This window comes from Lepus europaeus, chromosome 7, assembly GCF_033115175.1.
Source record: "Lepus europaeus isolate LE1 chromosome 7, mLepTim1.pri, whole genome shotgun sequence".
Classification (NCBI taxonomy): Eukaryota; Metazoa; Chordata; class Mammalia; order Lagomorpha; family Leporidae; genus Lepus; species Lepus europaeus.
Genome location: NC_084833.1, coordinates 95,267,995 through 95,294,236, shown reverse-complemented (window position 1 = coordinate 95,294,236; position 26,242 = coordinate 95,267,995). Strand labels below are relative to the sequence as shown.

The following is a 26,242-nucleotide window of genomic DNA, read 5'->3' as shown; positions in this document are numbered from 1 at the left end:
AGGAATATTCCAAAATGTTACATAAAATATAAGTTATGAAAAGACCTCATGGATTTCAATTTTTTTCTGCACCAGAATGAACTTACTTTTTAATTCTATTCTTCCATAAACTTTAAGAAATACCATCTGCAGCGAGCGTCCACCGGAGGATTGTGGGTGTGGGTCACACGTGAGGCTTCGGGAGACTCTGAGGCGTATTTGGTTTCTTCACAGGTTGTTTAGTATTAACATTTAAAAATGTCATCCAAACAAGAAATAATGAGTGACCAGCGGTTTAGGAGAGTTGCAAAGGACCCAAGATTTTGGGAAATGCCAGAAAAGGATCGAAAAGTCAAAATTGACAAGAGATTTCGAGCCATGTTTCATGACAAAAAGTTCAAGTTGAATTATGCTGTGGATAAAAGAGGACGCCCCATCAACCACAGTACAACAGAGGACTTGAAACGTTTCTATGACCTTTCAGATTCTGATTCTGATCTCTCTGATGAAGATAGCAAAACTTTAAGCCAAGAGAAAGCAAAGAAGAAAAAGCCTCAGACTAAAAAAGAAATAGATTCCAAAACTCTTGTTGAGAAGAAAAAGAAAAAAACCAAGAAAATTAATCAAAAGGATTCTGTAACTGAAAATGATGTAAATAATTCTGAAGGAATTCAGAAAATGAAAAATTCACATAAATCTAAGATAGATTCAAAAATAAGTCTTAAGAAGAATAGTGAAGAATCTGTAAGAAAGAGTACTAAAGAGAAAAATACTATTCAGCATAGTAGAGACTCTTACTCCAAAGGAAAACTGAGGACAGTAGACTCAGGTGCATCAGAATCTGTGACATCTCCCAAGATCAAGTGTACCAAGACAAGATCAGTGGTTCCACATATAATGGCAAGAGACAGTGATTGTTTTGAAAACTCAAGAAATGGTAAAATGTTTGAAGGAGATGACTTGGAGGAAGATTCAGAAAGTGCTAGTGAAATGAGAAGTGATGAGGAATCTGAAGATGAATTCTCAGGTGTTGTTAGAACTTCAGCTGATGATGATGATGATGATGATACTTTAGCTGATGATTATGATGATAGTGATGATGAGGAAGATGATGAGGAAGATGAAGAAGAGGACAGTGAAGAGGATAATGAAAGTGACAGTGGCCCTGATCTTGCACGAGGTAAAGGAAACATAGAAACTAGTTCTGAAGATGAAGATGATTTGCCAGATTTATTTCCAGAAGAACCTACTTTTGAGCATGCTTGGAGAGAATTAGATAAAGATGCTCCTCGGGCTGATGAGATTACACATCGATTAGCAGTTTGCAACATGGACTGGGATCGATTAAAAGCAAAAGATTTGCTGGCTTTGTTTAATTCATTTAAACCTAAAGGAGGTGTTGTATTTTCTGTAAAGATATATCCTTCAGAGTTTGGGAAGGAGAGGATGAAGGAAGAGCAAGTTCAAGGACCAGTGGAGTTACTAAGTATTCCCGAAGATGCCCCTGAAAAGGATTGGTATTGTATCACTGTAAAATGTAAAACTGAGCTTCATAAAATCATGTCACTAATTTAGGACCTTAATTGGACTAAATTTTACATTTGTGCCATTCATGGTTAAAATAGTTTGCATACTAAATTAAAGTCTGTCAGAATTGACACACTAAAAAAAAAGAAATACCATCTGCATTGAGGGACTGCCTGAAATGAAAGGTTTCTTTGCTTGTGTGCTTAGTTACTCTTCATCCAGCACTTATAGTGAGGAAGACTTTAGGATAAACATTTTGACTGCATAGTCTCAATCTTTACAACAGTCCTTTAAGATCAAACAACTCTCCCGATTTTACAGACAAGAAAACTGAGGTAGAGGTGGAATATTGTATTATGTGAGCATCAAAGATTGAATAATTAGATCCTTATGGAGGAAATGGAGAAAGAAATCAGGAAAAGGAGAAGGGCCTGATCATATTGGGTAGAGGAAGCCATCTGAAAGATTCGTGTAAAGCATAGTTTGAAAAGAGTGGCAGTTTTCATTAGAATGGTTTTATTATATTATCTGTGAAGCCTTTTTTCGGATTGTATTTTGTCATGAGGATCACATTTCTGGCTTGCATCCCTGGGAATATGAGGAAAGGACATCTTAGAATGTTCCAGTTGGCTGCAATTGTGGAAACATCTGAGGGATTTTTTTCTGGTGAGGTCCACTAGGAGTAGAAATCATGCTGCAAGTTCTGGTCTTGGAGCATTTCAGGATATGGGAAATTGAATTCAGTGAACATGGAAATAATGATGAGAAATCCATAAACAAGTTTTAAAAATAGGTGACTTCCATGCCCTGTTCCTGGCTTTTCCCATGGTGTCACATAATTACATTACATTGTGCATGGAACAAGTAAGGCAGAGTATATGACGGTTGACCTTATAACCTGATGTTTCACTGGCTTTAGTAATACTGCATGTGTTGAATTGATTATAATGTACAAAATGAAAAGTCAAAGCTGAGCTCACCCTAGGATTCTGAATATGGTAAAAATTTCAGAGGAAGCAGAGGCTTTTTGTTACTAAAATGTTATTGCTTCAGTAGTAAATGAAACATTGAAGTGCCGTTGTAAGAGAGTCAGGATAAGCAGGGTAGTCTGAATAATGGAAACTAATGAATTGTGGGTTTTTTGAAAGTAAATACAGTTTTGTTACAGTTGACTTTATTCATTACTGTGAAAGAAACCAAGAGCTTCGTGATCTGTTACTTGCTAGAACTGCTAAAATCTATTAGCTAGAAGCAGCTTACGGGCATTGCTTTAATGACTATATAAGAATCATTTGTAATTATAAGTTCAAAATGGCAAGCAATTGAAAATTTAAACCATTGAGCATGGTTCAATTTCTTCTAATACATTAACATTGCCCTTAACTAGCAATCCTGTTTATATTTTTAATTACGTTTACTAATTTACACTTTATGCATATTGGGGTAGTATACATTTTGAGTTGGTGGAATACATCTTAATGACTTTTTCAATTATTTCTAGTGATAGAAATCAGGCATTTCTGCAAACTAGTCAATTAGGTCTCAGTCTAATACAAGGCAGGAGGGTCTGTCTATTTTGAGTGTCTCCCAAGTTAACAGTGGGCAACCTGACCTGTTCTGAATTTCTGTTCAGAGATCATGAAAGCTCCAAATCATTTCTTCCTGAAAGTAAGAATTGTTGGTATCCTAAGCGACTGTTCTTGTGATAGGTTTTTCAGATTGTATCATCCAGTTTGTCCTTCAGCAGGCAGGCTGTCGTTTCTCACCAGGTCCTGAACTGAATGCCATAACCCAGATGTGTTCTGGCAAGCTGATGATACTTGAGATGGAAATTGGGCTTCCATTAATGCAACTGAGACTTCACTCTTTTTTTTTTTTTTTTTCCTTTAAAGAACGTATCATGCTTTCAGCTCATATTGAGTTGATACTCAGACACCAGGCCCAGATCACGTTAAAATGAATTTTTTTAATTTGTCTGCCTTTGAATTTTTTCTTTGAAGAAATTATTTATACTGGTAAATTTCATCTTTTTTATTTTAGCTTGTGGCTTCAGTTATTGAAATATTTTTGAAAACTGATTCTGCTATCAGTTTAATAAGATACTCCTCTTGGTATTCCTTCAAGGATGGAAAAGAAATGGGGGATAATACAGTAAGAAAGTCCTGTTACAGCATATTGTAAGATGCTATTGTAGGCCGGCGCCAAGGCTCACTAGGCTAATCCTCCACCTGCGGCGCCAGCACCCGGGTTCTAGTGCCGGTTGGGGCACAGATTCTGTCCCGGATGCTCCTCTTCCTGTCCAGCTCTCTGCTGTGGCCCGGGAAGGCAGTGGAGGATGTCCCAAGTGCTTGGGCCCTGCACCCGCATAGGAGACCAGGAGGAAGCTCTTGGCTCCTGGTTTCGGATTGGCACAGTACACCGGCTCTAGTGGCCATTTGGGGAGTGAACCAATGGAAGGAAGACCTTTCTGTCTCTCTCTTTAACTCTGCCAGACAAAAAAAAAAAAATGCTATTGTAGTTTTTAACAATAAGTACATTCCTCCCATCTTCACTATGGAAAAATCTTCACTCATATTTACAAATGATTTCAGCAATATTACTACTAGTAACATCTGTTCAATACATCATTTTAAAAATTACTATACATTTACAAGGAAGTTTAGTAAGTGTATTTATGTGATTGATTCCATGAATCAAAGTATAAACCTCTTTTTTATAATTATATCAGCATTGGGGTTTAGAGTATTTTTAGTTCTTTCCGGGAAACATCTGGAAAATTCTCAGTACTGAACAATAAATCATTTTTTACCTAAATATGCCCTGGCTTTGATTTTTTTTTTTTTATTGCCTTGGAATTCACTGCCTAAAGCTTTGATGTGCTTCTGTGGATTTCAGCAAGATATAAGCTAAGAAACTGTGTTGGATTGTGCTGTCAAAGGCAAAATTCCAATAAATTAAATTTTAAGATCTAATTGGCCTTTATTAGTGATTCTAAAAGCAGGCTGAATTTCATTCTATAAAATAGCAGGAGTGCTCTGCTGGGCATGGCTAAACAGTTGGTTTTTCAAAGTGGGAACAAAGAAAAAGAATAAAATTATGAAAGAATTGATTAACTTCTTGTTACTTCTTTTGTAGGATAAAAGTAGGTACTTCCTGATCATGCTGCCTCCTGTATTCCAGCACTTGGATCACTGGTTTAAAGCCAGTGTGGTGCACAACTTTCCCATTTTAACTTCTTCTTCTTTTTTTTTTTTTTTTTTTTTTTTTTTTTTTTTTTTGACAGGCAGAGTGGACAGTGAGAGAGAGAGAGAGAGAGAGAGAGAGAGAGAGGTCTTCCTTTGCCGTTGATTCACACTCCAAAGGCTGCCACGGCTGGCACTCCGGGACAGGAGCCAGGTGCTTCTCCTGGTCTCCCATGGGGTGCAGGGCCCAAGCACTTGGGCCATCCTCCACTGCACTCCCTGGCCACAGCAGAGAGCTGGCCTGGGAGAGGGGCAACCGGGACAGAATCCGGCACCCTGACCAGGACTAGAACCCGGGTGCTGGCGCTGCAGGTGGAGGATTAGCCTATTGAGCTACGGCGCCGGCCCTTAACTTCCTTTTAATTTGATTTTTCTTGGTTTTCCAGTAGGAGAAGAATGTATCTCTTATGTTTTCCTGATAAATATGAGTGAAACGAAATAAATGGCTTTAGTAGTTATTGGGTTGCTAATACTACTTAAGTCTATAGAGATGATTTATTTTCTCTTGCAAGATTTTTTTTAAAAATAATGCTGGGTAAAGAAAGCAAATGAAGAAATAGCTGGGGGTGTGGGAGAGTGGTGTGTGATAGATCCCTACTGGTGTGTCTCGCCTTTTATTAAAATATTTTCTTATAAAAGCTGTTTTCAAGGCCAGCACTGTGGCATAGTGGGTTAAGCCTCTGTGGCACTGGCATCCTATTTGGACACCAGTTTGTGTCCTTCCTGACCACTTCCAATCAAGCTCTCTGCTATGGCCTGGGAAAGCAGTGGAGGATGGCCCAAGTGCTTGGGCCCTTGCACCCACATGGGAGACCCGGAAGCAGCTCCTAGCTTCTGGCTTTCGATTGGTCTAGCTCTGGTCATTGCAGTCATTTGGGGAGTGAACCGGCGAATGGAAGACCTCTCTCTCTCTCTGTAACTCTGCCTCTCAAATAAATAAAAAAAATTCTTAAAATTTTTTTTCACCTTTAAGGTAACTATTTAAATTTTTAAAAATAAACATTTTGCACATTGTTGCTTTAGGAAAGAAAATTTTTAATATTTTGAAGAGATAATGGAGATTTGTAAATTAGTAGTAAACAGAATAGGAATCTAGTTAACTGGCTGAACAGAAGAGAGTAATTGTGTGGCTGATTTTGTAAGGGTTCTATTTACTTAAATAGGCTGGGTTGGCATTTGGTAGGAAGAAATGATCCCTAACACATAGTAGAATTCAGCATATGGAAGCAGTCAGCTTGACATAAAGTGGTGTTTGCACAAGTCAGGCAGCTCTGTAGTGAACAGGTGCAGCAAGCAGGCGATTTTCAGCTTGAAGTTTAGTTGAGGCACTTAGGAAATGGTCCCCAAGGGAAGAACAAGCCAAGATGTGCCCCATTGCACCCCACCCAAGACAATCACCAGGCATATGTTTCCCCAGCTTGGGTCCAAAGGTTGATGACTAGGAAGACATCGTGATGAAGAATGGGATGGGAGAGGGAGTGAGAGATGGGATGGTTGTGGGTGAGGGGGAGATTATGGGGGGAAAAGCCGCTATAATCCAAAAGTTGTACTTTGGAAATTTATATTTATTAAATAAAAGTTGAAAACAAAACAATAGAAGGATATCGTATAAACTAAAAGGGCAGAAGGAATGAATGCTTGTTAATGGAATTCTCTGCCAGGCCCTAACTCATTCAACATGTACCAAATATATCCTAGGTAAAAGAAATGATCACTATAAAATTGTGGGCAATTTAATTCTTACAATAATACTTTGAGGTTTAAATTTTTTTACCTTTACTAATGAGGAAATTTAAAACAATTTCCCCTAGGCTTCTGAAATTGGTAAGCTATAGACTCACATTTTGTGGTCCTAATACTTGAGTTCACATCCCAGACTCTTAGAAGGATTTCTGAGACTAACATTTGTTGGGGAAATGTCTCTCGGCTCTTAAAGAACAGATTCTAGTCATGGTGGCTGATGTCTTCACAGAGCTGTGGAGGTAACCCCATGTGGCCCCACTGTGGAAGACTGGCAAGTGCATGTACTTCCTGGGTAACATAAACACCTTTGATCGCTGAGTATTACTAATAATTTAAGGGAGTCAAATAGTAGTTACACGTATAGGGACCCTAAATATACTTAGAGCTATGTTAGTTTTTTTTTTTTTTTTTTTTTTTTTTTTTTTTTTTTTTTTTTTTTTTTTTTGTGCCAGGAAAAGGACAGGCAGCCCTTGTCAAAGAAAAAGAAGAAAAGTGAAGGGAGGAGTCAGATAAATAGATGGTGCTGAAGTCAGGGTGTATTCTGCACACTGTGGCACATGATAGCAGGGAATGATATTGTGTAACGAAATAGGCATAGCTCACTAAGACTCCAAGGACTGTGTCTAGTTGATGACTGAATGTCCTAATCAAGAGAACTTTTAGTTAAGATTTAAGGTGGTAATTAAAAATGAAACTTAGACAAGTTTGGAAAACCAGATGTTTGTAGAAAGAAAATATCTGTGTATAACTCATAGGAAAAACAGCAGAGAAGAGTCGAGAACAATTATTGTGGCCTCTGACAAATATATAATGAATATGCATTTTTTTTGTTTTTTCTTTTTTTATTTGACAGGTAGAGTTATAGACAGTGAGAGAGAAAGAGACAGAGAGAAAGGTCTTCCTTCCGTTGGTTCACTCCCCAAATGGCCGCTATGGCCTGCGCTATGCCAATCCAAAGCCGGGAGCCAGGTGCTTCCTCCTGGTCTCCCATGTGGGTGCAGGGGCCCAAGCACCAGGGCCGTCCTCCACTGCCCTCGCAGGCCACAGCAGAGAGGTGAACTGGAAAAGGAATAGCCGGGACTAGAACCCTGTGCCCATATGGGATGCTGATGCTGCAGGCAGAGGATTAACCAAGTGAGCCATGGTGCCAGCCCCTGAATTTTATAGATAATATATTGAAATAGGAATTATGATACTTCACAGTCCCATGAGTAGCAACACTAATACTTAGCAGCATGTGTCTTAATTGAAAGGTAAGTTTTGTTTTGGAAGTCAAATCTAAGAGAAATAGAGATCAGTAAAGAACTGTACCTCTGTGTAAGGCAATCAATCAAAACTTGAAATCATTTTGAGTACAAGAGAGATAAATTAAAATGATAGTTTCATGGAAGTTTACTCTCAGTGACATGGCCAGAATATATGGTTTTCCTAACAGAAATTGTTAACTTAGCAAAAAGTAAGATACATGTAGGCATTTCAGTTTTCAGGTGTTAATCTACAGCCTGTCAGTAATTCAGCTGAAAGAACACTTGATGTACATTTTTTAGTTCTTTGCTGAAAAACCCAAATTTAGAACAACACATATAAGGAATTATGGAAATTAATACATTCTCTGAACATTTTTTTCCTAGAGATGTTTGATTGTAGAATGAATGTGATAGAATCTTGGGAGAAAATGATCATAGCATCCAGATCCTGATACTCAGGAAAAGGAACACTGGGTTGAGTTAGATAAGCATCCTGAACTTTAGAATAGTAGAAATCAGGAGTTACAGAAAGCCTTCAAGTGTAATTTCATTGCATGAAGTTCTAAACTACTGTCAAGTGGAGGACAGTATCCCTCTCCCTCCTTCTTTCCTGTCTTCCTCTTTCTCAACACACATGCATGTGTGTATACACACACAAACACTCAAACATATACTCTGCTCACATTTAATGAAGACATAACTTAAAGGAAGCACAATATAGATAGTGAAAAGAAACAATGATAAAAATAATTATTTGAAATTCCATATATACTTTCTTAATTTAATTGAATTGTATTTTTATTTTGTTCATAAATTATAGATCATGTGTTATTTTCTGGTCTTATAAAATTTAGAAATTGGTTATAAAATATTTTCTAAACCCTAGATTATGAATTGCTTATTATCTATTACTTTCAGATTCTCCAAAGTGTTTATAATTTGGGTTTTGAAGAATTAATCTTTAAAACATAGACTAAAATTTAGCAAATGTTTATACATATTTACACATTGGCTATAATTTAATATTTTAGAAATTTCCCCTTGATTAATTTGTGTATTTTACATTTTGTAAAGAAGTAGGATTGCTAGATTAATTTGTAAGATAACCTCTAGCTTTAAAATACTTTGTATGTTTTAAACATAGACTACTGTTCATTTTCAGTTTTAAACTTAGGTCAGATTGACTAAAATTTTCAGTGTTAGGCATAGATTTTCCTTGACTATAATGAAGCCATTAGAAATTTTCCCCTTTTTAAAATATCTTCTTATTTATTTTAAAAGGTGAATTAGAGGAGGGGGGGAAGAGAGAGAGAAAGAGAAGCAGGAGATGGAGGGGGAGGTGAGGGGAGGAGGAAGAAAGAGAGAGCATAGATCTTTAATCTACTGGGTTACTCTCCTAAATATTCACAATAGCTATGGCTGGTCCAGGCCAAAGCCAGGAGCTTTTAACTCCATCTTGTCTTCATGGGGGTGTCAGGGAATAAAGTGCTTGGGCCATCATATGCTGGCTTCCCAGGTGCATGAGTAGGACACTGGATCAGAAATATTCAGGACTGGAACTGATAAGCACTCTAAGAAAGTTATGTGGGTTTGTCCTAGTTTCTGGTTTAACCTGCTGCTCCACAGAGCCCTCCCCTCTTTTATTTTTTCTAAATAATATTTTATACAGTAAACGCATATACTACAATCAATATAAATTCAAGCTATGATGCATAAAAATTAGATACTAACATGTTAAGCCGTTGTTGCTCAGTGTAGTAAAACCCTGTCAGTTTTATGCTAGAAAATTGTCTGGATCCATTCTCTTGTCTCACTTCTCAGTTCCACACTACTCTGCCTGCTAAGAGATATTCTTTTTGGGTTTGATGTTCTTACCCCCCTGTGTTTTCATTGTTTATTTTTTTAATTAAGAAGTAGCAATAATTGTCAATATTTGTGGAGTACAGTCTGGTATTTTCACAAAAATGTAAAATGTCTGCTGATCTGTTCAGGGTATCATACTTTTTTATGTTTGGATCTTTTGAATTCCTCTCTTCTAGTTCTTTATAAAATATGTAAAGAGTTATTGTGAACTATTGCCACCCTACTGTGCCATGGAACAGTGGGAGTTATCCCTTCCATCTAACTGTGCTCTGGTAGTTACTCAAACTTCCCTCTATTCTTCTTTCCCATCCTTCTTCCCAGTCCCCAGTAATCACTATTCTACATTTAGGAGACTTTTTTTAGTTTCTACATATGAGAGACACCATATGGTGTTTTCCTGTTTCTGGCTTATTTCAACTTAACATATGTCTTCCAGGTCTATCTATATTTCTTGAAATGATAGAATTTCCTTCTTTATTATGGATTAATAATGTTCCATTATATTATTTGTAGCATTTTCTTTTCCACTCATCTGCTGATGGACACCTAGGTTAATTCCATATATTGGTTATTGTGGACAATGCTGCCATGGGAATGTAAGTAGTTTTTTGAAAGGTTGATTTTACTTACCTTGGATATATTCCAAGAAGTAGGATAGCTGGGTCATATGATCCATTTCTAGTTTTTTAAGGAACTTGTATACTGTTCTCCAAAGTGAGCATTCTAATCTGTGTTCTAATCTAATCTAATCTAATATATCTAATCTAATATACTAATCTGTATATTTTTAATGTTCTTCCAATAATGATAGATTTGTAAATATGTATTGCTTATCTATACTTGTTTCTGAACTTTAAAAAAGTATAAGTATACTTAAGAGAGATTTGAGGTCAGATATTAAGTAGTTCATGCAAAATTCTCCATGGCCCATCAACATATACTTTGTCTAACTCAATTTAGTACATCTCTGGTTTTTTTTGTTTGTTTGTTTGTTTGTTTGTTTTGTTAATTTTAGAGGCAGAGACAGAGGGTGAGCTAGTTTGCTCCCCAAATGCCCACAATAACTGTGGTTTGGCCAGACCAAAGCTTGGAGCTAAGAACTTAGAATAAGTTTCCCATGTGAGTAGTAGGGACCCAGCTGAGGCATAATTGCTATCTCTCAGAGTATCTGTTAGCAGGAAGCTGGAGTCAAGAGCCTGAGACAGGATTTGAACCTTTGGCACTCTTAATGTGGGTTGCAGGCATCCCTGCCAGTATATTATGGCTAGGCCAAACACCCACTCCCATCTCAGTTTTCAAAGTGCTTTCGTATATTTTCTCACACATTTTCACAGTTGTTTTTGTGACTTAAGCAGTACAGGTAACATTGAAATCATTTACATTTGGTAGATAAGATCTGTCAGGAATAAGTTCATATTTAATAAAAGGTGGCTTTCCTTGAGGGTGAAACCACACTTCTCTCTCCTTTTTTTTTTTTTTTTTTTTTTTGACAGGCAGAGTGGACAGTGAGAGAGAGAGACAGAGAGAAAGGTCTTCCTTTTCCATTGGTTCACCCCCAAGTGGCCACTTCGGTCAGCGCACTACGCTGTACTGAAGCAAGGAGCCAGGTGTTTCCTCCTGGTCTCCCATGCCGGTGCAGGGCCCAAGGACCTGGGCCATCCTCCACTGCATTCCTGGGCCACAGCAGAGAACTGGACAGGAAGAGGAGCGACCGGGACAGAATCCGGTGCCCTGACTGGGACTAGAACCCGGGTGCTGGCGCCGCAGGTGGAGGATTAGCCTATTGAACTGTGGCGCCGGCCCAAACTTCTCTTTTCACACTATTCTCCAGCTACTCAGTTTTCTTATGATTTCCTCAGATATGTAAATACTTTTTTCAGACACTCTACCTGATTCCTAGAAACGTTCTTACCTCTTTTTAGCATTGAGAACTCATTTTTATCCTTCACATCCCAGCTGAGATATGGTTTCCTCAGAGAGACCTTCCTTGTCCACTGTGACTGCATACCCCACCCATTATTGCCTAGTTTTTCTTCATTGCACTTACTCTAATTTGTTTTTTTTCCTAGCTTAAGGTATAATTGGTAAATAAAAGTTCCATAAATATAAGTGTTACCAGTTGCAGAGTGGAGGGCAGTTGCTGGAGTTTTATGGGTTCCTTTTCTCAGCTTAGCATAGAAATAAAAAGCTGGGAAGTAATTTGCAAAAAAAAGCGAAAACTTTATTTTGGTTTGCAAAGCGACAGTAAAGTGTCTAGTCCTAGGAGACCAGATGGTGACCAAATGGGATATCTGCTTTCAGGAAGTGCGTTTTACTCTTAAGGAATTACTGTCTTTTCCTTGGGTCATTCTGTGGTGATACCCATTGGTTTTGCATACTGTATGTTGATTGGCTTGGGGCCACTCATGGAGATAGTGGGAGTCTCTTGGAGACAGGATTTTTTAGCCACACTGTCAATTGTAGAGTGTGATCTGCTCATGTGTCTACAGCTCCTGAGGTGTTGATATGGAAGCAACAAGAGGTGTTTGCTAGCGCACATACTCCTCCCTGTTGAATTAGCATATATTGCAAAGCGATTCTGAGGTCTAGGACCCTCTGGGCTGGTGAATTTAGAAACTTTTATAAATCTCTGAAGTTGAAGTCAACTTCTTGGGCTGTGTCACCCACAGTTGTGGTGATGTTCAAAACCCGCAGGCGAGCACTAACCACTCTGTACTTCAGCCCAGCCAGGGATGCCACCAGAGCAGTAACACCTAGTGAGATCAGGTCATGGGTTCTCTTTTGACTCTGATTTTAGCGTTAGTCATTGAGAGGGCTGAGTAAGTCTCCTCGATCACTGATTCAGAAAGAAGATTCTCTCTGAATCTGGCACCAAGTGGCTCAGTGCCCAACACCCTCGATTTTTTCCTGAATGGAAACATCTTCCCATGCCTTTTTGGACTTGTTATTGTAGCCCACAAAGAGGAGCGAGGCAGAGGAATTTGTGCTGCTTTGGGTCCATGGCCTTGGGTTTTAGGTCACCAGTGATGTTAGGGTGTCAGTTACCTGGTTGTTAAGAGTTTTATTGCTACTTTCCCTTATGGTGCTTTTAAGGTATTGATTTTTTCTTGGCATGTGTGTGGTTTATATTATCCCCACCATCACTGCTATGGAACATTTTAAGTGCTGTTTCCCTCATTAGTTGGAGTTTTATTTTCAAAGGTTTTACAACAATTAGATGGGCTGGAAGCAGAGGTATAGCAATAGAGCCCTTTCATATCTGTGCAGGAAGTCACTTCCCCCTCCCATGAGAGCTGATCCATGGGGTTGATAGTGTTAAGGAAGGACAGATGTTGTTTAAGGTCAGCACAGGTCTCTTGCAGCCTGCTTGCACAAAACATGCAATCAGCTTGTGCAGGTCATTCTACCTGTGTCTGACGGACCCACAGACCCCAGCAATACTGGATGGCATCAATAAGGTATACAAGATGATTTGATATGAAGGGTCTTCAAAAAGTTTGTGGAAAATGTGTACTATAAAAATCCTTGCATGGATTTCAAACATTTTTGCACCAAAATAATTTTATCTTTTAATTAAGCTTTTTCACAGATTTCTGATTTACCTCTCTCTCTCTCTCTCTGTGTGTATGTGTGTGTGTGTGTGTATTTAAAATGAGTGCCCCAGTCAAGTTAGCTAACATATCTGTCATCTCACATACTTACCTTTGTGTATGTGTTTTGCGTGAGGACATGTATATGATATAACATGGTTAACTGTAGTCACCATGCTGTATATTGGATCTCCTGAACTTAATCATCTTATAACTGAAAGTTTGGACCCTTTGACCAACTATGCCATTTGATTGTACATTCTATTTGTTTAACATGCTTTCTGTCCAACAATTATGTTGAAAGATCCATATAGACAGACACAATTCTTCCTATATCAGCCGATAGGTAACCAATGTCTTCTACAACATTTGAAACTTAGGAACTCAACTAATAGGTAATAACTAGATGTAACATAATCTTTCATAAAATACTTGAAATGCATAGGCAACAGTTGATGGTAATATACCATGTGTATTATCAAGGTTAGGTTAAATGTCTGAATTTTAACAATATTTCTCATTTTGAAGTTGATTTTATTGACTTTCTAATATTGGTGATTTGAAGTGCTATGTTGATTACTTGGGTTGGCAGCTACTTTATGTTTAATAGACTGAAAAGACACAAAGTTGTTAAAATAACCATTTTTACTTGTCATTCAAAGAGCTGTGCATCATAAATATTTCTTTTCTCTCTCAAGTTCTATGTATGGATAAAGTGATCTGATAGGTTTACAGATCTTGTCAGTAAGAAATTTATCTGCGGTTTCAGAATTTATTTTTCTTTTGAATTTGAAATTAATGTGACATTGGTGTGTGTGTGTGACAGAGAATATGTGTGTGTTTATATACGACTAATGCTCATGGAAGGGAAGTGCAGCAAATGAATTAGGGTTCTCTTTGTCTTTTTTTAGTATATTTATTTATTTATTTATATATTTGAAGGTCAGAGTTACAAAGAGAGGAGAAGAGAGGGAGGGATAATGAACTTCTCTCTGCTGATTCACTACCCAAATGATCATAACAGAGAGGGCTGGGGTAGCTGAAGCCATGAGCTTCATCTAGGTCTGCCACGTGAGCACTTGGGCCACAAGTACTTGGGTCATCTTCCGCTTTCCCAGGTGCATTAGCAAGAAGCTGGATTGGAAGTGGAGCAGCTGGGACATGAACCAGCACCAATCTGGGAAGCGAACATAGCAGGCAGCAGCTTAACCCATTTCACTACAAAGCCAGCCCCAACTCTTGTCTTCTTGCAAGTAAATTAGTTATGTATTTGTTTAAAAGTAGGTTTAAAACAATGTTTTGGGTGAAATATTTTCTTGTGCAGTGCAGAATTAAATGGAAGGCAAATAGGACAATTGCCAGGTGCCCTATCCCATAAGGAATTCTATAATGTCACTGCAAATGTAATTAGTAAGAGAATTGTATTTACCAACATTCCTTTTAAGAAGCAGAAACAGGTGGTTGGAGGTAAAATTTTACTGTGGTTCGGTCCACTGCAACAGTTTGTAATTCCTGCAATGCCCTTCCTCCAGGGAGGACTGATGAACTGTAGACGTGTTTTACTGAGTCTTGCACGTAGGGGCATTGTACAGTGAGATCCCTTTATCTGTTTATCTCAACCCCCTTGTCTTGTCACTCTGTCTCAACTACCTTCCTCTAGCCAGCCTGGCCTTTACATCTCTTCCTAGTATGCCAAGCTCCTTCTGGTTTCACAGGGTCTTTTACTGTGTTGCTTGTTTGGTCTGAAATGTTCTTTCTGGAGCCCTTCACATGGCTGTTTCCTAAATGCTCAGATTTCAACTTAAATATTTCTCAGAGGGGCCTTATTGTTTATTTACATAAAAAGGAAATGGCCCCAGTCGCAGTGTTCTTCATAACACTCTTTACTATCTGTAATGATTTGTGTATTGTCTTGTATCCACACTAAGATGTAAGTGACAGGAAGTCAAAGGCCTGTCTTTTGCTTTGCACTTTGTATTATCAGTTAGGTCCTAGGGCCACATTTTAAATAGGTGGAAGATCCCCATTTAATATTTTTTTAATTTTTAATTTTTTTTTTTAAATTTTTGACAGGCAGAGTAGACACAGAGAGAGAGACAGAGAGAAAGGTCTTCCTTTTTGCCGTTAGTTCACCCTCCAATGGCCGCCACAGTAGGCGCGCTGTGGCCGGCGCACCGCGCTGATCCGATGGCAGGAGCCAGGTGCTTATCCTGGTCTCCCATGGGGTGCAGGGCCCAAGCACTTGGGCCATCCTCCACTGCACTCCCTGGCCACAGCAGAGAGCTGGCCTGGAAGAGGGGCAACCGGGACAGGATCGGTGCCCCGACCGGGACTAGAACCCGGTGTGCCGGCGCCGCAAGGCGGAGGATTAGCCTAGTGAGCTGCGGCGCCGGCCCCCATTAAATATTTTTAAAATCAATGTAGAAAAGGTTGCTTTTCAGCCTCATAATTTCTAGTTTGAACATTCAGTATTTTTAAATAATCATGATTTTTTATTTGAATAAGAGTTTGAGTTTTATATAAGTTGCCTTTTACATAATACAGTAGTCTCAGCCTGGCTTTTCCTGTGATGGTATCAGTAATTAAAATGTATCTGAATTGAACCAACAGTCAGCTTACTTAGCTGTAAAAACATGATAGAACCTTGCTACACTAATTTGCTACTTACTGTTCTTTGATGTATATTTTAGTAAACTACATTTTTCTAAAAATGCATATATATATATATATATGTACATGTATCTTAAAATTCTCATTTCACTCTAGTTAAAATATGATTCACCTGCTTTAGGTACAGTCTTTCTTGAAGCAGGAGCATGGAGACTCTCTTGAAACCTCTTCCAAATAAACCATCACTGATATTTGAGAGCCCATACTGTGGTCCAGGCTCAGGACCACCTGTTTTATTTAACTCGTATTTATTATGATAACTGAATGAGGTGGTATTATCTATATTTGCCAATGAGGATTTGAGAGAGTGAATACATACTAATGTTTGTTTTATATACATTGGTTGATGGATTTGCAACCATGAAATTTTTAGTTTTTGGTAAATATTTTCCCTAAGACTGATAACAAACAGGATTGATGTAACAGCTGCTGTAATTTATGATTTGAGAAGTAGCCTAAACTTAATATTTACCCAGAGAACACTTTATGCTTTTGATTAAACTGTCAGATAAACTGTCTTTTTAGCTTTAATCAAAGGAATGTTTCTGTGACCAATGTTTAGAAAACTGTTCTTATAAACATTCATAATTTAGTGAGTTGATCTTAGTGAATTTTGATCATGTCCTTCATGTATATTATTTATCTGGATTCACTTACTCCTCTCATGTATATGTTTACAGGGTGAGTGGCCATAACAGTGATAGATAAAAAATACACTGTGTATGCAGAGGATCCTCTGTTTAATTTATTGGAAGTGAGGCCAGAGAATTACCTACTTGTACACCTAATGTTAATTCCGGGTAAGGTACAAAGCTTATTAAATAGCATAATATGGAATCAACCCAGATGTCCATCAACTGATAACTAGATAATAAATTATCTAGTTATAGAATACTACACAGCAGTTTAAAAAAATGAAGTCCTATCATTTGCAACAAAATGGACATAATTGGAAACCATTATAGTTAGTGAAATAAGCCAGTCCCAAAAAGACAAATACTGTATGTTCTCCCTGATCTATGGTAACTAATAGAATACCTGAAAGGTAATCTATAGGAGTGAAATTGACACTTTGGGATGTGATGATTTTTAACAGCCCTGGACTCTTGAGGAACAGTGTTTTGTCTTCATACTATTTGTTGAACTCTTTACTTAGTGTAGGGTTAATATTATGAGTATAAAGTTAACTGAAAATACATCTTTGTAAAAAAATAAGAATAGGAATAGGAGAGGGAGGAGAATGAAGGGTGGAGGTGCAGTCAGGAGAGAGGGCAGGGTGGGAAGAATCACAACGTTCCTGAATCTATATGTGTGAAATCATGAACTTTGTACACCATAAATAAAATTTAAAAACAAAATAAAACAAAAGGATCATGAAGGAAAACTAGTGACTGCCTTGCTGGAATTTGTTCAGTAAACACAGAGGCATTTCTAAGAAACTTCTGAAAATTATCAAGAACTAGGCTTCTTGATTCAACTGGAATTTCAGCTAATTAAATATATCACTAGTGGAACCATCAATGGATGTTTGGGGTGAACAGGTAAGAGTGTTGTTATCTAGATTATTCAGACTTGTCATTGTATAAAGACCTGTGTCAATACTGATGTCCTCAGTGTAAGTTAACTATTCTGTGCTCCCACATCATTCAGTGTAAACTACTTTTTACATAGTTATTGTTGATTTTCATTGCCTTTCACTTGTACTAAGCTCTTTTCTGCGCTTTATGTTTTTTTCTCTTTACCATTCTAGAACAGGTCCGCAACTCAACAAACATTAGCAGTCTTCCAGGCTTTGTCTGAGTTGTACTGATGGACAGTGATGAATAGTTTGTCTTTTTTTTTTTTTTTTTTAGAGAATAGATTTATTTGAAAGGCAGAGTTGCAGAAAGAATGAGAGAGAGCGTGAGAGGTCTTCCATCTGCTGGTTCACTGCCCAGTTGGCCACAATGGCTGGAGCTAGGCTGATCTGAAGCCAGAAGCCAGGAGCTTCTTCCAGATCTCCCACATGGGTTCAGGGGTCCAAGGACTATCTTATACTGCTCTCCCAGGCCATAGCAGAGATATGCATCAGAAGTGGAGCAGCTGGGACTCAAACCGGCACCTACATGGGATGCTGGCACTGCAGGTGGAAGCTTTACCTGCTATACCACAGCGCCAGCCCTGGTTTTTCTTTTTATATTGTGACCTGGGGATACTTTGGCCTTCAAGAATAGGGTATTTTCTATTTGGAATGTAATAAAGAATAATTTAGTAACAAATCTTTAATACTTTAATTAAAACTTTTTAAAATTTATTTGACAGGTAGACTTATAGACAGTGAGAGAGAGAGACAGAGAGAAAGGTCTTCCTTCTATTGATTCACTCCCCACATGGCTGGTATGGCTGGCGCTGTGCCGATCTGAAGCCAGGAGCCAGGTGCTTCCTCCTGGTCTCCCACACAAGTGCAGGGGCCCAAGCACTTGGGCCATCCTCCACTGCCCTCCTAGGCCTCAGCAGAGAGCTGGACTGGAAGAGCAGCAACCGGGACTAGAACCTGGCGCCCATATAGCATGCCGGCACTGCAGGCAGAGGATTAACCAAGTGAGCCATAGCTGGTCCCAATTAAAACTTTTTAAAGATTTATTTTATTTATTCGAAAGGCAGAGTTACACAGAGAGCTCTTCCATCCACTGGCTCAGTCACTAAATGATTGCAACAGCCAGGGTTGGGCCAGGATGAAGCCAGGAGCCTCATCCAGGTCTTCCACATGGGTGCAGGGGCCCAGGTAATTGGGCCATCTTCCACTGCTTTTCTCAGGCACATTAGCAGGGAGCTGTATTAGAAGTGGAATAGTCTGTGCTTGAACTGGCGCCCATACGGGATGCCAGCATTGCAGGCTGCAGCTTTATCTCCTATGCCACGATGCCAACTCCTAGAACATTATAAGATAAAGGCAGATAAAGATTTTTCAGTACTTTAAATTCATGGGGAAATGAAATTAAAGTTTGTTTTGATTCAAAAATATTGAAATTCATGCATAGGTTTTTCATAATGTACATTTTCTGTGAATTTTTTGAAGGCTCTTCACATACATGAACTTCAAATTTTTTGCAACAAAATGAAGTTTTAATTTCATTTTCCACAGGTCTTTGCAACTCTTTTGTATAAATTTATATAATACAGTAGATCTACAGCTGTCTAGCCTTACTTGCCTGCTGAATTTGTATTTTGAAGTTCTTTGATGTGTGTATATTTGGAGTGAACAGGTACATGTTTCATAGGTTAGTACAATTTGTCCTAAACCCTTTGGGTGCTTCTGGATGTTTCTTTTTAAAATCCTCTCTCATGACATAAGGAACACATCAACTTACCTTTGTTCCTGTGCGTACAATTCTGGTACTGTGACTGAAGCCAATATGTAACCTAGATTTGGCAAATGTCTACAGAGTATGATTGCTGCAGATCTATGTAATGTAAAAAATCTTGATTGCTATGAGAAATTCATTTCCAGAAGTCAGTGCAGGTTGAGTGGAAGCAGGAAGATCAAACTCCTAGTTGGGAATGGTATTCACTGATTAGCTGATTGTTGTGATTTTGTAAAGACATAACTTGTCAAACAGAAACAGCAGGTTTCATTAAAGGGCACAGTCAATACTTTCCGACTGTACAGCACTGTTGATGTGTCACCTGCATTCATACAGAATGCAAATGCTGTTAGGGCCTAGAGAAGTCCTTTAATCTACTGCACTGATGAGATTGTGCTGAATTTCTTCTTAAGCCTCTGTTATTACTGAATACAGTGAACCTCAGACCAAACCCTATCCCATAAAATGGTGTTAAATTGAAGAGAACTAGTTCCTGCATGCCGGGGTGATATTGACAGTGCTCCCTCGTAGCTGTTTATGGAATTCTAGGGAGAATCCTCCCTTATATGGGTCGAAGGGAAAGTTGTGGGTTCAAAATAAATTTTGTTCTGCCCTCCACAGATGGGTTTGAAAGGTGATAGGAAGGGGAGGATGTGGTAAAGACACTGAGGAATTCGGGTCAAGAGGATACATTTACCTTGTAGTATGTTCTTTGATCCAGACTTGGGGACCATGTCTGTCATTTTTGCATGTCCTTTATCATGTGTGTTTCAACAAAGACTGATATGCTATTACTGTTTTGTCAATAAAGATAGGAAACAAATAAAACTGATAGGAAGATTCATGAACCAGTGATAACTAAACAAAATTTTATAGGATTTTTAAGGGGAAAGAAGAATTCTAAGCTGTGATGAGACCAGTTTTTGATAAAATATCATGTTTTTTTTTAAGATTTATTTATTTATTTAAAAGTCAGAGTTACACAGAGAAGGAGAGGCAGAGGGAGAGAGAGGTCTTCCATCCACTGGTTCACCTCCCAGATGGCCGCAATGGCTGGAGCTGCACTGATCCGAAGCCAGGAGATTATTTCAAGTCTCCCACACAGGTGCAGGAGCCCAGGGATTTGGGCCATCTTCCACTGCCTTCCCAGGCCATACCAGAGAGCTGGATCAGAAGTGGAGCAGCTGGGACTTGAACCAGCGCCCGCATGGGATGCCGGCACTGCAGGCAGCGGCTTCACCTGCTACGCCACAGCACCGGCCTGCAAATCTCATGTTTTTGATGATACATGTGCATTAAGCTGGTTAAAACTTAAAGATAGGGATTGATATGGAATTTAGTTATAACTTAATAAGAATCTGAGTAGAAATGAGCTTTAGGGTATTTAGAAAGAGTTCAGATGATTCCAGTGTAAAACTTGAATTTATTTTTTTTTGTGCCGACAGGTAGTTTGTTAGATGAATAAATAAGGTAGATTAGGAAGGTAACTTTAGAGTATACATTTCCTGTAGTTTGATTTCTTCTCACACAATTTCTAAACTGTAAGTATATTAATTCTTTTAAAAACCTGTTTAGATTCAATAATTAGAATGATATAGCAATTAAAGTACTGAAAATATTAGAATATTTGTCATGCAATATAATCAAAATCGTTATATGACTTAATATTTTAGTAAATTCTAAATTTTAAAGTTAGTCTTATATATTATCTCTGTCTTTCCAAATTTTGCCTTAAATAAAACTTTTAGATTTTGTATGTCCTATGCATCACTGTTTAAAAAAATAGTGTTTCCTTCTTGGTGGTAGAACTAAAATATTATTCTGTGAATATTTCATGGTATAGTTTTGTGTAACTTTCAGAATTTATAGCCCTTGACTTTTTCAGTTTACAAGCAAATCCAGTGTTTTTCTTTTTTTTTTTTTTTTTAGAAAACTTTTATTTAATAAATATAAATTTTGAAAGTACTACTTTTGGATTATAGTGGTTTTTTTCCCCCAATAACCACTGTCCCACCCCTTACCATCCCATTTCCTACTCCATCTCCCATCCCATTCTTCATCAAGATTCATTTTTAATTATCTTCATATACAGAAGATCAACTTAGTATATACTAAGTAAAGATTTCAACAGACTGTACCCACAAAGACACACAAAGTATAAAGTACTGTTTGAAGACTAGTTTTACCATTAATTCGCATAGTACAACACATTAACGGCAGAGATCCTAACTGGGGAGTAAGTGCACAGTGACTCCCATTGTTGATTTAATAGTTGACACTCTTATTTATGAAGTCAGTAATTACCCGAGGCTCTTGTCATGAGCTGCCACGGCTATGGAAGCTTCTTAAGTTCACAAACTCTGACTTATTTAGACAAGGTCGTAGTCAAAGTGGAAGTTCTCTCCTCCCTTCAGAGAAAGGTACCTCCTTCTTTGATGGCCTGTTCTTTCTGCTGGGATCTCACTCACAGATATCTTTCATTTAGGTTTGTTTTTTTTTTTTTTTTTTTTTTTTTTTGCCACAGTGTCTTGGCTTTCCATGCCTGAAATACTCTCACGAGCTTTTTTTTTTTTTTTTTTTTTTTTTTTTTCTTTTTTCTTCTTTTTTTTTGACAGGCAGAGTTAGATAGTGAGAGAGAGAGAGACATAGAGAAAGGTCTTCCTTCCATTGGTTCACCCGCCAAATGGCTGCTATGGCTGGCGCAGCCAGGAGCCAGGTGCTTCCTCCTGGTCTCCCATGCGGGTGCAGGGCCCAAGCACTTGGGCCATCCTCCACTGCCTTTCTGGGCCACAGCAGAGAGCTGGACTGGAAGAGGAGCAACTGGGACAGAATCCAGCGCCCCAACTGGGACTAGAACCCGGGGTGCCGGCACCACAGGTGGAGGATTAGCCTACTGAGCTGCAGTGCTGGCTTTTTAGCTGGATCCGAATGCCTTAAGGGCTGGCAAATCCAGTGTTTTTAAAGGATTATCATGAAATCTGAGTATTATCTAAAATTTAAATGCTTCCTTTTTATTGTTTTCAATACTGATACTCCCTCAGAGTAGGAAGAGGGGAAAGAAAGAGGACCTGCAGAACATATGAGTTAACTGTATGACCGATGTTAGTGTTTGGAGACAGGATTTAAACAAATTGGTTTTAACATGATCTATGGCTTTTAGATAGCTCGTGGTTCCCATTTTTCTTGTTTGTCAGGAATTTACTCCTTGGGCATAGTTTTTCAGTGGAGCCTTTTATCAGATAATTATCCTGCGACCAGGATTAAATAAATTATGATATATCCTTGTGACAAAAATCTATAGAGCTATGAAAAATAATGCTTTTCAAGCAGGTTGACTGGCACAAGATCAGTCATCTCACTTGGTGACTCAAAGGTTATGAATATATATTTAAGGTTCTTTAAGTATACTTTTAATTTGATTTTGAAACTATATGCCAATTTACTTTCCCAAGAGCAGGAATGACTGCCTATGTGATGTATACAGTTACCAGATGATCCAGTAATTGCACCCTTGGTATTAACTCAGAGAAAAATGTGGTCATGCGGAAATCTTCACAGAAATTCATAGCAGCATTAGTCATAATAGCTAAGAATTAGAAATATACCAGATATACTTTACTAGGCAAATGGTTAAGTGCAACTGACATGTTGTTTCCCTGATCAAATTTTCTTCTTTTAGATTTTATTAAGTTTTGAAATAGGTTATCAATTCCAAAAACATTTTTTCACCCTGTATAGCCTTTTTGTTTGGACACTTGATCATAAATCTTTCAGTGACCTATCTTTAGGGTAGTTCTTACCAAGTCTAGTTTCTTAATTTAAATCTCTGCTTTCTTAAGAAGTAATTTCCAAAGTATATTCAGGCCAGCATTGGTTGGTTTAGTGCTTAATAGATTTGATTGTACCCATTTACATGCTCTAGTTCAGTGAGTTATACTCTTCAAAGTGTTCTTTTATCATCAAAAGAATCTTATTTTATTTACTTTAAAAAAGATTTACTTATTTTGAAGGCAGCGTAACACACAGAGAGAGAGGGAGAAGGAGAGAGAGAAAAAGATCATCCATCTATCGGTTCATTGCCTAAATGGCTGCAATGACCAGGGCTGAGCCAGGATGAAACCAGGAGCCAGGAGATTCATCTAGGTCTCCCACATGAGTTCTGGGGCCCAAGGACGGGCCATATTCTGCCACTTTCCCAGGCACATTAGTAAGGAACTGGATCTGAGGTGGAGCAGTAGGGACTTGAACTGGCGCCCATATGGGATGCTAGCATTGTAAGTGGTGGCTTAACCCATTATGCCACCTATTTTATCCACTTTTTAATTTTAAAAATTAAATAGCAGAATGTAGTTAATGATATTTTTGTATCTGTCTCCAGTTTAAAACTTTTTATCATTGTCTCTTTTTGTAAAACCTTTTAGTTCTTTATTCATTTGGGCTATTTATCACTTCTTTATTGTGGGTTCCCACACCACTACTCCACATCCTATACTCATTTTTTCTTATTGATATAGTTGTATATCATTGTAAACTGCATAACATTTTTGTATGTTTCATATTTGGAGAAAAGTTGTATCAGTTAGATATCCACTAAAACTATTTAGTTATATGTAAATCTCTATTCTTCCATGTAACTTTGCATACGAGTTCATCTAAGTTTTAGAATATTAAGGTAGAACTTTGGCTAGGATTACATCCAATTTATATATTAATTTGTAAAAAATTTAAGTTGTTCACTGTGTGTAGTTTATGCCCAGTAGAGAAAGGTTTAAATGATAAGAAATATAATAACAGTGTCATGTTTACTTCTCTGTTGGTACTTTAGCTAAAAATTCATAGTATCATTTGCCTAATATCTCTTTGAGGATGCTTGCTGCAGATGAACTAACATTAAGGAGGTTGTTACACTACTAACAGGTAGGTTTCTGTGATAATCCTTGCAAATGTTCCCTTAGTATTATACTGTTGATTGTGTGATTTTTTATATCAGTCAGTCAAAAGGATTTGCATCCCTCTTTAAATCTTAACTTTCTTGTGTAAACTGATTTGCATGAAGATAAAAATTGCTATGTCTTATCTATAACTAGGAAAATCAAAAGCAAATGGATGCTGACTTATTTGACCTTTTTTTTTTTAATTTGCCAGTGGATTGTTTTTGATACCAGTTCTTGAAGTGCTGTGTACTGGTTTATGTTACCTTCCAAATTCATATGTTACAGCCTGACCCCTTTCTCCCAACTGTATTGGAGACAAAACCTTTAAGGAATCAAGGTTGAATGAGATAATTCTTATCTGTTAGCCTAGTCTGACAGAAAGAGAAAGAAATAGCAGTGCCCTGTCTCTCCACCATGTGAAGACTCAGCAGGAAAGTAGCTGAAAGATGAGAAGAGAGCCTTCATCAGACCCTGATGTTGCTAGCACTCTGATCTTTAACTTTCAGCTTCAAGAACTATGAGAAAATAAAGTTCTCTTGTTTAAGCCACACACTCTGTGGTGTTTTGTTATGGAAGCTCTAGCAGACTAAGATACTAAGTCTGACATTACAGTGATTGTCATATTAACTAATGCTCTGACAGATAGAATTATGAGTCAGCTTTCCATTAGACATCATTTTACAGCAGTCTATTTTTATAATAGGGTGTTTGGGCATTAAATAAAGCAAATGAGCCATTAGTTGTCTCTTTCCATGTTTGCTGACTCTTAATGAACTACATGAAATGAAAATGACTTTTTCTAGCCACCTCAGTGCTTTATATTCATAGTTAGGCTTTGTGCATCATTTCCTGTCTTTTTTGACACTCAGGATATGAAATAGTTTTGCTATCTAACTCATTTAGGTCATCTGAGACACTTCATAAGCTACATTTCTGAAATGCAAAATATATTACTTTTTTTTTTTTGCAAAGCAGCAAGCATTTCAAGAGTCAGGGTTACCAACAAAATTAGATGATAGCATTTAATTAGTTTGGTATCAATTATTACCATATATTCTTTTTAAAAGAGAATATGTCATAGCAATCTGATGTTTTCTCATACCTGTTTTTGAAGTCACATTTTGGACATTTTAAAAATGTACATTTTGGACTTAAATAAAACCTAGGTTCAGTGATAAGTATGTGAAATACATTTTAACTTATACTTAGCTTTAACAATTAGATTGGTGTCTGAAACAGATTATGTGACTAGTTGGATAAGTATTTGTTACACATTATAAAACAACTAGAAAATCCTTTCATATCAAAGCTGAAACATTCTGAAATTGATTTTTATCTTTAAAAATGTTAATATTAATTGTACATATGGGTGGGCTATAGGGAAACATTTCAAAACATGCATATAATATATATTGATCAAATCTGGGTATTCAACAAGATGGCCCTCTTTGACATTGCTTTATGGTTGGAGTTTTTAGGCTAGTTCTATGTGCTCATAAGAATATATAATAAATTGTTGTCAACTATGGTAACCCACTATGTTCTGTAGCACTAGGCACTTACTCCTTTGTTCTAATTCTGATTTAGTACCTGTTATCCAAACTCCCTTATCCCCTGCCCCCACCACATAGCATCTAGTAATCATTATTCTGCATTGTTTTCTTTTTCTTTTTTAGTTTCCACACATGAGGTAGAGAGCATGTGGTATATGTCCTTCTGTGGCTTATTTCACATCACACGATGTCCTTCAGTTCCATTTGGCTACAAGAGATGGGATTTCATTCATTCTTATGACTGAGTAATATTCCGTTTTGTATAAAAACCATGTTTTCTTATTCATTCATCTGACATTGGACACCTTGGTTGATTCCATAACTAGACCACCATGAATAGTTTTGAAATGAACATGGTAGAGCAGGTATCTCTTTGATAGAATGATCTCATTTCTTTTGTATATGTACCCTCTAGGGACTGCTAGATCACATGGCAGTTGTATTGCTAGTTCTTAGAGGAATCTCCATACTGTTTTCCATAGTGATTATACTAATTTATATTCCCATTCCAACTAATAGTGTATACGAGTTCCTTTTTCTTTACATTCTT

At 37.7% G+C, this 26,242-nt stretch overlaps 2 protein-coding genes across 2 annotated transcripts in view; both read left to right on the top strand.

Annotated features, from left to right (window-relative positions):
• GUCY1A2 (guanylate cyclase 1 soluble subunit alpha 2) overlaps positions 1 to 26,242 on the top strand; it is a 364,010-nt gene that overhangs the window by 108,642 nt on the left and 229,126 nt on the right. The gene's annotated exons all lie outside the window — the stretch shown is intronic.
• Positions 141 to 1,554, top strand: LOC133764879 (ESF1 homolog). The gene has a single exon (XM_062198499.1). It carries the CDS (start codon positions 238 to 240, stop codon positions 1,552 to 1,554), a length of 1,317 nt encoding a protein of 438 aa, XP_062054483.1. The 5' UTR covers positions 141 to 237.

Bases quoted from the DNA above. Each gene is read 5' to 3' on its own strand.
- LOC133764879 (XM_062198499.1), top strand. From the start codon at position 238: ATGTCATCCAAACAAGAAATAATGAGTGACCAGCGGTTTAGGAGAGTT.